This window comes from Artibeus jamaicensis, unplaced genomic scaffold, assembly GCF_021234435.1.
Source record: "Artibeus jamaicensis isolate MK-2021 breed Jamaican fruit bat unplaced genomic scaffold, CSHL_Jam_final scaffold_833, whole genome shotgun sequence".
In the NCBI taxonomy this organism is placed as follows: domain Eukaryota; kingdom Metazoa; phylum Chordata; class Mammalia; order Chiroptera; family Phyllostomidae; genus Artibeus; species Artibeus jamaicensis.
In genome coordinates, this window is record NW_026522056.1 from 7,304,469 (window position 1) to 7,318,719 (window position 14,251).

Below are 14,251 nucleotides of genomic sequence, written 5' to 3' on the forward strand. Positions count from 1 at the left end.
GCTTGTGCACCATTCAGAACCCTGCGGGTCTCTCCAATGAACTCTCTGTGAGCCTGGGAGCCTCCCCCAGCACCTCAACCCCCAAAAGTTTTTCCAATTGGTGGTTTTAGGCTTTATTTCCCAGCACTGGGGCCCTGGGTTGCGCAGTCTATCTCATTGCTGGCTCCTTTGCCTGGTTTACCTGCGTGTGAATGTGTCACCATGGTCAGCCAGCCGCCTTGCACCGCACTGGGTCTGCCTGTTGCCACCCATGCCTGGGATCTGTTAACTGCCACCTGCGCTCCTGGGTCGGTCCGGCCGCTTTTTCCTGCATGACCGCTCTCTGCAAGCCGCTGACTCTGCCCCCCTTACCAGTCTGGATGAATGATTCGTCATTGTTGGACTTTGGTACAATTTAATTTTCTCTCTGTTTTGGTTGCATTATGTTTTTTAAATATTTGTTGTTTATAAACTTGGTTGTGCGAGGAGGTACAGTATTTCCACCTATGCCTTCATCTTGGTTGGAAGTCCTTGTTCTTCCATTTTTCAACCAAACTCAATAAGTTCTGTGAGCATTTTGATCACCACAGCTTTAAATTCTCTATCAGATAATTTGGCTATCTCCTCATTATTTAGCTCTCTTTCTAAAGTTTTGCTCTGTTCTTTCATTTGGAATGTATTTCTTTGTTTGAGGCACTTATTAAATTGTAAGTGGGCAGGGCCTTAGGTATTTACCCAGGCAGGGCAACCCTCCTTGCTGTGCTGTGGGCACTGTCTGTGGGGGAGGGGCCAGAGAGGAAATAATGCAGGTCCTCTGCTCGTCTCTAGCCCACTTTCCAACGAACTCTCGTGTGAGACTAGGAGTTTCTCCCTCTGGGGCAATCACCATATCCACAGTCAGTCTATCTCAGATTCCCCTTACGTCAGCCCCACCCACACGGTCTGCTGTGTTGCTGCATGTTCTCTCCATTGACTACCTTACTAGTCTGGTTGGTCTATTTTACTGTATCTGTAATTCTGTGGTTGTTGCAGTTCCATGCAGTTTGATTTTCTGGTGCTTCTGGCTGTTTACTGATTTTAGATTGGTCATTATCCTCCTTTTGTTTTTTCAGGGAAGCAAAGGGTTTCTACCTACGCCTAGTTCCATCTTGGCTGAAACTAGAATTGTGCATTCTATATAGAACAAAATTATTTAAAAGGCTTTAAAACATCACATAAACAAAATGTTATTAATAGTTTTAAAAGACAATAATCAAAACAAAAATATTTGTTTCAACTGTTAAAAATAAAAAATATCAAGTTGGTTTTTCTTCAAAAATTTTAAACCAATATATAATGCCACAGAAATTTTACCCCTAAAGACTAAGAAAAAGAACTGAATATATTACCAAAGGAATTTTGCTGTATCAATGGTATTAAGTAGCAAGAATGCTCTTCATGTAGAATAGACATGAATTTTAAGTGATTCTTTAGTTAGAATGAAATAAAATTTTACTAACATTGTATAATAAACTAGAACTTATATATACCTAGGGCACACAAATCAAACACTAAAAGAACTACTAGAAGGAATAATCATACTTGGATAATTATTTTTCAGACCAAAATTTAGCAAGTTGGAACAGTATTAACAAGGTTTATCTAAAAAGCATACATAGAATCTTGATTTCTAATATTAGAGACTAGAAGAAGTTTTTACAAAGCAAACATGGCAGGCATATATATAGTGAGTCATCATATGCTGTACGATAAAGGACATATCAATAATTACTTGCCTACAAATTCCTCGGTCTAGTGATTGGCACATACGAAATCTTAATAAAAGTCATCTGCTGTTATTATTTGACAGGTATTTCCCTTAGCAACTATTATTATTCATCATGGGAAACTTGTTTGCTTAGTTATAAACTTTTATACAAAATATTTAAATATTCCAATGCTAAATATAATTTTAGCTTTTCTATTATTTTCTTTTTTTGTTATTGTTCAACTACAGTTGTCCCCATTTTCCCCCCACCATTCCCCCCCCCACTCCACCCTTCCCTGACTTTAACCAGAGACATCACAATAAAGAACAAATTGACACTAATCAGAAGGGAGGGAGTAGAGGGATAATGGGGAACAATAGGGGAAGGGTCATCAAGGAACATGTATAAAGGACACATGGACAAAACTTTTCCATCATTTTCAAAACAGGAGTAATCATAACAATATCCTGTAAGAAATTTTCACACTCCAGTTTGTATCTTTTTCAAGTTTTTCGTACTAGCCTATTATGGTGTAAATTATATACTCCTAAAATTGATTCAAGCATTGAAAGCCTAACCCAATGTGACTATATATTTTATATCAGGCCTTTAAGGAAGTAATTAAGATTCAAGGGGGTTATAAGAGTGGGCCTCTGATCCGAGAGCACTGGAGTCCTTACGAAGGAGGAAAAGACACCAGAGGTATCAACCTCTGTGCATAAACAAAAGAAGGCCACGTGAGGACACTGTGAAAAGGCAGCCTTCTACAAGCCAGGAGGAAAGACCTTACCAGAAAGCAAACCTTTTGACAATTTGACCTTGGACTTCCAGTGTCCAGAACTGTGAGAAAATAAATTTTTGTTACTTAAGCCATCCCAGTCTGTGGTATTTTGTAATGACAGCCCTAGCTGACTGATGGAAGCCTAATGTGAGATTGCCACAAAAAGAACATAAAGGAATGTCATCTCCAATGCAAACTGCATCTTTTGACCATATCACAGAAATGAAAGGAAAACCCAGAATAAATATGCTAGTAAGAAGATAAAGAATAAAAGAGCGATTGCACATGGAAGTATAAAAGACTTCTTTCATACAAATGAATGAAGTGAAATTTTTTGGATGCTGTTATTTCCATTTTACCAAGCTATGTAAGAGAAAACAGGAGTAATAGAGAAAGAGAAATAATTATAAAGTGGCATTGAATGGTTGCCTGGCCTTTTCTACAATATCTTCAAAACAAAAATAACTATACTAATAATATACCACCTTATTTTTTATTATATCACTATTTATAATATCCTATTACATTTCTGACATTTAGCAAAATTTTTCTTTTTATTTTCCATGGAATCAAATATTTTTCCTCCCCTTCCCCTTTCATTCTCCATCTTCTACCTCCCCCTTTTTCCTCCTCTCCCTTTATTTCCTTTTCCTCCTCCTCCTTCCTCATGTTCTTATCTTTTTTTCCTTCTCTCTCCCTCTCTTTGAAAATGGATGGTACATTCAACTGTGGTAATTGGATAAAGTGACTGTTATTGATGTGTATGCAAAATGTAAGGACTTGGCACTATCTCAAGGCTATAATACAGATATTTAATTTGTCAGCCAGGCTTGAAAAAAAGGACAGAGTTATTCCATTAGGGTCACAGACAGACTGTAGAGAACTCCACTCAAGGATTCAGACAATTACAGGACTCCTGACAATGACAGCAATAAACAACTTGCTCTTTTCTCACCCTCTCATCTCTGTTGGACCGAAGTAAAACAGGGGGTGAAAGATACTTTTGACATAATCAATCCCTTGGTGTCATTCTGAGTTAGAGAGCAGGGTGGAAAATAATGGAGAGTTGAATTAGAGAAGCAAACAGAAGATATCAGAATGCATTCCTAGAAATCTGTCTTGAAGTGTATTTATATAAGTGTTATTAGATATATTTGAAGAGCTAGCATGACTTATGGATTTTTTTAAACATATATTTTAGTATGGTCAAAATTTTCTATATAAGCATCTTATATTTATTAAAATGATAAAGGCATTTTGGCTTTGAAAATAAAGTTTAAACAACTGGAAAGTGGCATTCTCACTATTGGTCATTATTACCATAATATAAATTAATTCTATGTGTTAATTTATGGCTTTTTAAAATGTATGAAATGTTTATGTAAAATATCATTTCTAGTCAAATTATAAATGAGCATGACCTGTTAATAATTTGTTAGTACAAAAATCACTATAATTATTATTAAGTATAATTATATTACTGAGGTCATTTTTATCTTGCTCTGATGTCACCAAATGAACCCGACATTTACATTTTGGTAAAATTTCAAATTTCACTATTTCTATTTTTCTTATATTGACAATGGTGCCTATAACAAATTAGTCCAACATGGATGGCACTTCTTTTTAAAATTTAATTTATTTAGTTTTAGAAAGACGGGAAGGAGAGAGAAAGGAGAGAAACATCAATGTGTGGTTGCTTCTCACCAGTCCCCCTACTGAAGAGCTGGCCCACAACTCAGGGCACATTCCCTGACTGGGAATAGAACCGGGGAACCTCTGGTTCTCAGGCTGGAGCTCAATCCATGAGCCACCTAAGCCAGGGCATGGATGGTACTTCTGTGGTTAATATATTAGAAGCCTCTATTCCATTTTGTCATGTGACTATTTCTAATAATTAACACTATTTCCCAGTAAATGAATTATCTTCTAAAATGTGTCTGTACACATATGGTTTTTTCCAGCACCCTAAAACCATTAGTATGGAATCATTTTCAGTTATTATAGCTCAATTACTGAGCCTGAGTATGGGGATAGCTTATGATGACCTTGACAAATGCCAGTGCCCAGGAGCTGTCTGCATAATGAACCCAGAAGCAATGTAAGATGCTTTAATTTTAAATGCTTTATATATGGAATTTATGCAAAAATAAGTTCGATGTATTTAAAATCTAAGCTCTTAAAGTAATTAAAAATGGCCAAATATAAGCTCTGACCTGTGATCCCCAGGTCAAAATACATAATCTAAATTCTAAAAATCTATCTCAATATTTCTTAATCTAATGTCACACTTGCTTTGTCATATGTGATCTAACCCTACATTTATCACTAAGTTTACTTGCATGATTTTAATAATTTAAGGCCTGAATAGATAAGCAAAACACTGGTTTGTAATTACTATACTAGAATGATTTATTAATTTGGTTTTGTCTGCATGTTAATCTCCTTCATCCCACCCTGGCTCAGCCTGAGGTCTTGGCATCTATCGGTTTCCTAGATGCTGTTATTCAGTTTTTTCTTTGTCATTAGAGAAGGTTTTGGCCATGTCCTTATCGTGCCTCAAAACCTAGTGCATTTGCTGTTTTTGTTATTATTCTTATGGTACACTCTCAGATTTTATAAGAGTAGAACCAAATAGTCAGGGATTAGAAAATCCATTATCCAGTCAGTGACTAGAGTCAGCCTCTTATCTTTCTGTTGGACAATTTTTGGAAGATGTCTTAGAAAATCAAGCCCAACTGTCTACAGCAGCAAACTTGATAACATCTCATTCTCTCCATTTCCTTGTCTTACTTCTACAATCATTTCTGAGAAGTACTTGCATTCAGAATTTTCTCTCAGGCTCTGACTTGGGAGGAACACATATCAAAATAGTGATCCCCAAAGTGGCCTTAGTAAACTTTTATGAAATGGTTGTTGAACTGAATCAATGAGTGATCTGATGTTAATAAGGACATCATTGGCAGGAGATGATGTACATGGAGGGCACTGTGGCAGGTGCAGGGTGTGATGCAAGATGCCTTGTTCTTTGGCACTTAGGATCATTAAAATACAATAAAAATAAAATATTCCTGGTAGATTAGGTTTCATGTGGAATCACTCACAAATATCAAAGATTTGTACTTCAGGCCCCCTAGAGTTCTGTTTCAGCTCCTGGTAGGCTACTGGACCCTTGCAGAGTTGAGCATACATGTGGAAAACACTAAGTTACAATGTTACTGATTGAATATTTTCATCATAATTTGCATATTTTTAGATCCACAGCATTATAAGATCAAGTGGGCATATTAATTTATCTGACGACCAAAATAGTATATCTGGGAACAAGCTAAAAAAGATCCAGATAGTTCAAGTAAATAACACAAACAGGGATCCCAGATTCCTATGGCACCTACACCTATTGCACCAATATTTCTCAATCTTCACACCGATGGCCAAATGGGGTTTCCTAAAACTGGCTTCTAGAGAAAGAAAAGCTCTCTTGTTTCAAGAACAGTTCCTCTCAATATCTTAGTTGGAATAAAAGAAATGTACTATTCCACATTATTCTCTAATTAGATTAAGAACTAAATAGAGTGGGAAATGGTAAATGTCCTAGTGAGCATATCTGCAAGCAATTTATTACCATCTTGCATGAGAAACATGCCAGAGACCAGGACCTACATAGCCTGAGCTATGGCAGATTACTTGGGTATCTGTTCAAGGATCTGGATGCTGCAACATTGGACATTTAGAGACAAAGAACTATGGAAAGAGGAATGTGAATTAATTTAGAATGAGCACAAAGTATGTAGATTTCTGTATCCTAAGTTCACATTCCACCAAAAAAGTATTTCCTTCACAGGTAGAATTCAATGACCTGGTCAACATTTTGAAATCCGTGAATGCTAACCAGCTTCTTCCTTAGGCTACCCATAAAATGACCCTTAAAATGAAGGTAGTCACCCCTTTACAAGAGCGAATTTCAGCCATTTTATTGGAACTCAGCTTCCTGACCATCCAAGGACAATTCGATTAAGTACTCTGTAGACAAATTTGTGGTCTCAGCAGAATGAAGCCATTATAGCCATCTCAATGAAACATACTTAGATGAACATTTCCTCATTCTTTCCTTTTCTATTCCTCTTCTCTTAACATTGCTTCCTAAGATCACATTCCCAAAGTCCATGCCTTTCCTTCTGGTTAGTCTAAATAAAGACAAATGACATCTTATGTAGCTCATTAATAATATTGAGCACTGATTATTCGATTTCTACTTATCTTTGATTGTAGCTTTTTTAACAATGATGATATGTTGCTTATGATACTAAATATAATAATGGTAAGTTATAATGGTGAAGAAATAATAAGGAGGATTAGAGTATCTTAAACATTCTAAACTGCTTCCTAAATATTGTCATTATTCTTTGTTCAATTTTGAAAGTAGTTTTTTTTCTTGGAATGCCTGAATTACTCTCATTATCATTAGAACCCTTCAAAATGCAGTTTCGTCACTATTTTTTGATATATTATTAAATGTAAATATTGACCTATACTGTTTTTTCTAATTGTGCCTATTTATGTGACTATGAAAATTCCAATTGTTTGTGGAAAATATACAGAAATTTTATCGATTATTTTATACTGAAGTTATATCCTACAGCTTTGCTAACCTAGCTTATTAGTTCTAGGAATTTAAAACTAGCTTTATTAGAATTTTATACATGTATAATTATATAATATACATACAGTTTTACATTATCCTTTTCAATCTTTATATTTTTTTCAATTTCTATTTTTTGCCTTCTACTGTGGCTAAGATCCCCAGTATAGTGTCAAAAAAGGGGTATTTGTGGGTGTCTTTGCTGTATTTCTGATTTAGAGACAAAATCTTTCCCTAAATAAGTTACCTATAACTTATTTAATCATTCCCATTAATTAAGTTATAGGTAAATATTTCTCAGGGAGACTTTTTAAATCAGACTGAGGGAGTTCTTTTTTACTTCTTATTTGACAAAGTTTTTATCATGAATAGGTTCTTCAAGTGTTGTGATGATTATTGTTTTCTACTTATTCTGTTGATATGTTTAAAATAACATTTTTTAATTTTCAATTGTTTAACTTTGCTTTCCGAGGATAAACCACATTTGAGCATAATACATTATCCTTTTTTTAAAAGATTTTATTTATTTATTTTTAGAGAGAAGGAAAAAAAAGGATAAAAAAGGGAGAGACACATTGATGTGCAAAGGAAACATCCATCAGTTGCCTCTTGCACGCTCCCAGCTGGGGCCCTGGCCCACAACCCAGGCATGTGCTCCGGCCAAGAATTAAACCAGCGACCCTTTGCCTTGCAGGAGGATGCCCAACCCACTGAGCCACACTGGTCAGGGCACATTATGCTTTTTTTGTATTTATTTTACTTGTTCCTGTATTTTTTCCTAACATTTGACTCCACATATACACGTAACATTGCTCTTTAAATATTTTCTCTTGTAATTTCTGATAGAGAAAATTTGTGTTTTCTCTTTTTTCTCAATTACTCTAATGAGTTTCATGAAATTAATTGAATTTTTAAAAGACCATATTTTAATTTTGTTCACTTTTTTCTATTGCTTGTCCACTTTTTTGTTGTTGTTGTTGTTGATGATACATAGTTGGAGGTCATTTTGTTTTTCTCCTAGATTTTTATATAAAAACTCAACTAATTAATTTTAAGCTTCCTTTTTGTGTAAGCCCTTTAAAGTTATATATTTCCTTCTAACAACAGTTCCAGTTACATACCACAATTTTTGATATTTTAAAATTTGTTTTTCATTTATTTGAAATATTTGAAAACTTTAAAAAATTTTCTTCTTTGACCAGTGGATTATTTTAGAAGTATGTTAGTTGATTTTAAAATATTTATGAATAATCTCAGTATCTTTTTGTTATTGATTTTGGAACTGATGTCAGTGTGGTCAAAAATATACTTTTTAGCTATATAGCAGTTGAAATTTATTGAGACATTCAATAATAGTCTTTTATTTTTGCTTGGTTCTTTTCATGCTGTACATATGTCTCAGTAAAAGGAAGAGTGTTGAGGTACTGGTTTTGTTTTTAGTTGGAAATTGAAATGCTTCTAATAAAATCTTTAAAGTTATATTCAAAAACATTGGTTTTATTTATTTTTATGCCTAATAGTGTTGCTTCTGAAAATGTAAAATATAAAAACCATGTTGTGCTTGTAAATAAGAAAAAGATACTCTATTCTATTCTTCTCCCTCATTGTAATAAGAGCAATACACCCTATTGTCAACACTTCGCAATTTTGCAGTGAGGAAATGAATTTTTGAAATGTGACTTAAACAGCAATACCCTGGTGGAGATCTATATTTACTAAGACAAAGTCTACAAGGATTTTGCTGCAAGTCACAGAAAACCCAAAGTAATAGTGGCTTAAACAAAAGACTTTATTTTAATTTTGGAAAATTCTATTAATTAAGTGGCATTTCACAGTATAATTTTATATTGATTTATGTGAGTGAGCTCTGCCCACAGGATTCCCCCAACCCCCGTCTGCCACAGATGAGAATAAGTCTACCAAGACATGATCTGCTTGGGGAGGAAAGGTAGCTGATCTCTCAAAAGAGAAGGGTAAAGACTCTTCTCCTCAATGGGCTTTTATTGGGGTCAATTTGCACAGGAACACAGGTAAAGCTCATTAATCATTGTCAAGCAGGATCAAACAGTAGATGACATACATAGAATTACAAGGGCTTATTCTGAGTCAGGGTCTGTTAGCTAAAGGGAAACAAACTCATTTCCTTCTCAGACCCTTATCGGAAAACTGAGATCATTCTTAGCAAAGCAGGTTTCACAGGATTTTATGTATTCTTTCTTTGGTCTGATTACCCAGGGAACCCACCCTTTCCAGCACAGGGCTGCACCACCCTCTGTCATTGTTTCAAGCTTAAGTAGGCAGAGGAAGTACAGCAGCCACGAGACTAGGAGACTTCTTGCAGACAGAATGAGGACTCAGGCTGCCTCAAAGTGGAGTCCATCACCCCCTTTTACTATAGTCCCCCAAGTTCTTTCCTGGGGGCCCTCGTGATCATGCCTGTCTTAGGTTGTCCCTCCCCTGAGGAATCTTACCCATCATTGGCTAACTGATCATGCACTGGGGGCCAGGCAGGGTGAAGTAAAAGAGACAGAGGTGGTTCCCCTACCAGAAAGATAAGCTTTGTCTCCTTAGTGGCTTATGGTCCCAAGGTCACTCTGCCTTAGCCATGTGGGGGTTACAGCTTTTCAAACCAGGAAGGGTGGTTCCCAACAGATTTCCACATAGTGGCTTGTATTTTCAAGGTAACTTATAGTTTCTGGTGTAAGCTTTAACTGCAATGAACCAAATTTAAATCAACAATAGAATAAAGCAGGACAAGAAAGCATGTCTGTCAAACATTACTTCCTAGAACTTAAATTTATGACATCGTTTTAAGCCAATTATCTAAATTTTTTATCTGCCCAGTCTTAGCTTTATAAAAAGCTAAACAGTGTAGGCATTTATACAAGAAGTTATGTATTGAACTGAAAATCAGAGGCTCTGTTATCAAGAAAAAATGAGAGAATGAGGAATGGGAATATCCAGAAAACCTGCGCAAAGATTCAGATTGCAAATAAATTCTCCAGTTGGATGTAATTATTATTATATTTTCTTTTAAGTGAAAACATTAATTTCATTCCCAGAAAGTGTGTCTCCTATGAACCAGTTCACACATAATAAACATACCTTGCATTGCTGATGCTCAGTAATAGTTAAACTTCTGTTGCTTTTTCTACTTTGGTTTCTGGTGTTTAGATTGATAGAAACCATTTGAACTATTGATAATGTAATAATAAATCCATTCATCATGGTTAATATAACCGAAGGGTATGTTTACCCAGGATGTGAAAACAAAACAAAAAAAATCAAAATTGATAGTTTGTTCAAAACTTCTTAATTTGTTTGTAGTTCTCATGTGAAAAACATTTTTCTGTAATAATCTAAATGACTAAGGTTTGACTCTATGGTTTTAAAATTTAATTAATTCCATATTTGCTATATGTTAATACTATTCAGAATAATAAAAATTATAATAAAAAGGCAACCAAAGAATCTACAACAGTTTTAACCATGCAGTCATTCATTTTTGTTGTTTTAAACAATCATTGCCCTGGCTGGCATGGCTCAGTTAGTTAGACATTGTCTTGCAAAACAAAATATCACAAGTTTGATTCCTGGTAGGGCATATGCCTGGATTGCAAGTTTTGTCCTCAGTTGGGGGCGTGTGTAAAAGACAACCGATCAATGTTTCTCTTTCCCATTGATGTTCTGCTTTCTGTTTTTCTCCCTCCCTTTCCCTCTCTCTAGAATCAACAAAAGAAAAAAATCATTAATCTGTTAGCTTTGTGCTAGTGAACAAAACAATCAAAACATTTTTTCTCATAGAACTAAAAAACTAGTAAGACAAGATAATAAGTAAATAATTAAATAAATAATATCCTAGTTTTTGATAAATATTTTGGAGAAAAAAATCAATGTCACTAAGTGAATAAAGGGAGTAAAGGAATGTTATGCTAGATGTGTGCTTGGAAATGTTCTCTCTGTGTAAACACTGAGTAAAGAATTGGATACTGATCTCAAGTTTAAGTGATTAGTTTGTGTTCGATAGTCAAATATCTGAGTTGTCAGGTATTGATGTTATTTAAAAGGTAGAACCAAAAAGATTACCTATGAGTAGTAAAAAGAAACAGAAAAACCCAATCTTTTTTCTCAATACAAGGGTATGGAAATTTTTACAAATCATGAAAAGAAGAGGAAGCCAAAAGTGATGCAAACAGACCACTGTGTGAGTTAAGAGCTATTTGAAAAAACAGTGTCACAGATAACTATGATATAAGATCCAATAAAATTGTATTGGTTATTTATTCGTACTAAAATATTTAATACAGATTTTTGCACAATTGACTCACCATGCACAGATAAAGAAAGTTTCATGCTAACCTAATTGAGCATTTTGTCTGTTGTGAAGTGCTATTGAGTAGCTTATTCCTAGGTTAGACAATTTATGAATACAATGCTTATATAAAAATTTGAAGTTTAATGTATTTTTAGTCATTCCAGTGGTGTGAAGTTCTTTAGTAACTGCAGCATGGAGGATTTTGCACACTTTATTTCAAAGCCAAAGGCCCAATGTCTCCAGAATCATCCACATTTGGATCCAACATACAAAGCTGCAGTCTGTGGTAATAGCATTGTGGAAGAAGGAGAAGAATGTGATTGTGGAACTCCAGATGTTAGTACTAATTTAAAAGAATATATACCAGAATTACATAACAATTAATTAATTCTTACAGTGTTACACTGTTATGTTCCATAATTTATCAAATTTACTTTTCTACAAAAACCTTAAAAAGGCATGTAGTGATTTTAATAAACTAATGAGTGCACTTATATGTTACAAGTGCATTATATATTAATTAACTGTACATTATATATTAATGTACAGATTTTGTGGTTTGTAGATTATTTTGTAGATTATTTGTACAAGTGATTTTCAGTCATTTATTCTATAGCCGAGTTGACCTAGGTTTAAACTGCCCTTCTTGTGTATTTTCTTTGTATTTATTCTTAACCTAAAATCCTCTGCCATTCAGAAAAATATAAAGGTTTTACAATTAAGAAAACATAGGAGGCACATTCTGGCTTTGAGTATTTTAATCTAGGTCAATGTTTAAGTCAGAGAGATTTAGGTAATACACAATCCATAAAAGCTGGTTTTTGAACCTCTAGAAATCTTTGAAAAACCTGCTATATCAGAGGGAGGTGGGATGAGCCTAGATAAATGGAACGCAATGAGGGAGGCAGGGACTGTGGGACTCACAGTGAGCAGTATGGACTTGAGAGAATCAAAAAGACATGAACAGAGCTCTGCATCCCCTACTGCCAAAGAGAAAGCCATTTACATGTACCCTCTCCAGTACAAAAAGTGTGTGTTTAGATAGCTAGTTGGGTGGTATACTTTTAACAAATTATTTCTCACCACCTGCCTTATTTTTGCTAGTTTGATCTAAATGAACACACCTTGAAAAATTGGCAGGAGAATTTCTTGGTCCAATTAAATATCATATAATTGAGCCCCAAATCCCTGTTATGTAACTTAACCCTCTGGAATCCCATATATAGATAGCACCAGCAATGACATAGATTAAACAGAAGAGTCATGGAAAATACTGTAAATTTACTGTGCCCTACTAAGCTATGACTCATACAAGATCACTGAAATATATGATTTATTTTTGTGAAACACTGAAATTTTTGGCCCAATCAACCCCATTTAAAATCCTTGGGGATTTGAAAAATGTCTGCATGTTGGTATGTGATGCATCATCTCTTTAGCTTTCATCTTTCTTACATGTTGATTTTATTAAGCCTAATAATAGAGGTTAAAAGAAACAGAATCATGGGTCACAGATGAATTACAGCATAAAACACAAGGCATCCTGAAATATTAGATGAGTGATACAAAGGTAATAATTTCAGTTATGTGAAACATTTTTAGCTCTTCATCTTTAGAGAATTAAAAGTAAAATAAACTTTGACTATCTCATAAAAGTTATTGACTTATTAAAATACAGTAGATACATAAAGGATGAGTAAGAACTGGTCACTCTAATGAGATTGTTAAGTCATAACTTGCATCTCATGTCTTGTATTTTACTATCTCTATCTATAAGAGCCAGAGAGCTTCTCACAGATAGCTTTGGTGGCCTCCAGGGTTTCAGAAAACTCTACTACCAATATAGTCAAACTTATTCTAGGCATATAAAAAATACACAGTCTAGCACATTGTAGTTAGTTAATATATTTCTATTAAATACATAAATGAATAAGTAGGTTTAATTTTTCTGTTTGCCAACATGTAAGTTAAACATCAACAATTAGTATATATGACATATATACTATATTATGTTGACATCACAAAAATATGTACCCAATGTAAATAAGAGTTGGAAGACATTTAAGAGTATTTGGTTTGCCTTTCAGCAATGTAATCAAAATGTAGACTCATGCTGTAAGTCTACTGGATGTAGACTGAAAGACACGTCCAAGTGTAGTATGGGACCATGCTGTGAAAATTGTCAAGTAAGAGTCTTTTTAAATTTCCATATCACCTATGTAAGTTATCATTCCTTATAATATCTGTATGTTCACATTCTGTTTTATTCAATCACATTTATCTCACATCATCAGTTTAAACAAAAAGGAGAGCTATGCAGGCCTTCTAATGATGAATGTGATCTCCCTGAATATTGCAATGGATCATCTATGTCATGTCAAGATAACTTTTATGTTCAGGATGGTCATCCGTGTGGAAATTCAAAATGGCTCTGTGTAAATGGAAGATGTATGAGTATAGACAGACAATGCAAGGATGCATTTGGTGAAGGTATTTATTATAATTTTATTTCTCCTATATGTACATTTCTGGAAACTGAAAAGAAATAGATATTGATATATAATTGTGATTTGTAAAATAACATAATTTTATTATAAATATTTTAAAGGGATATATAAAGAGAAGAAGAAAACTATAAGAAAAATATTGTAAAAGTTGTCTGGCATTAAAATTCTAAATTATTTCCACAAAATAATAAAGGGGAGGATTCAAAGTCTATGGGATCTGTATTCAAGAAGGAAGAAGGCAGACTGAACACAAGCCACTCTTCCCTCATTCACTCCATG

The 14,251-nt window shown here is 34.4% G+C and overlaps 1 protein-coding gene across 1 annotated transcript in view; it reads left to right on the plus strand.

Annotated features, from left to right (window-relative positions):
- The window catches only part of ADAM2 (ADAM metallopeptidase domain 2), a 96,805-nt gene that overhangs the window by 32,667 nt on the left and 49,887 nt on the right, over window positions 1-14,251 (plus strand). The window contains exons 9-11 of the mRNA XM_037166936.2: window positions 4,473-4,609; window positions 11,621-11,801; window positions 13,760-13,955. Of these exons, the coding sequence (XP_037022831.2) occupies window positions 4,473-4,609; window positions 11,621-11,801; window positions 13,760-13,955 (514 nt within the window). The remainder of the gene's footprint in view (window positions 1-4,472; window positions 4,610-11,620; window positions 11,802-13,759; window positions 13,956-14,251) is intronic.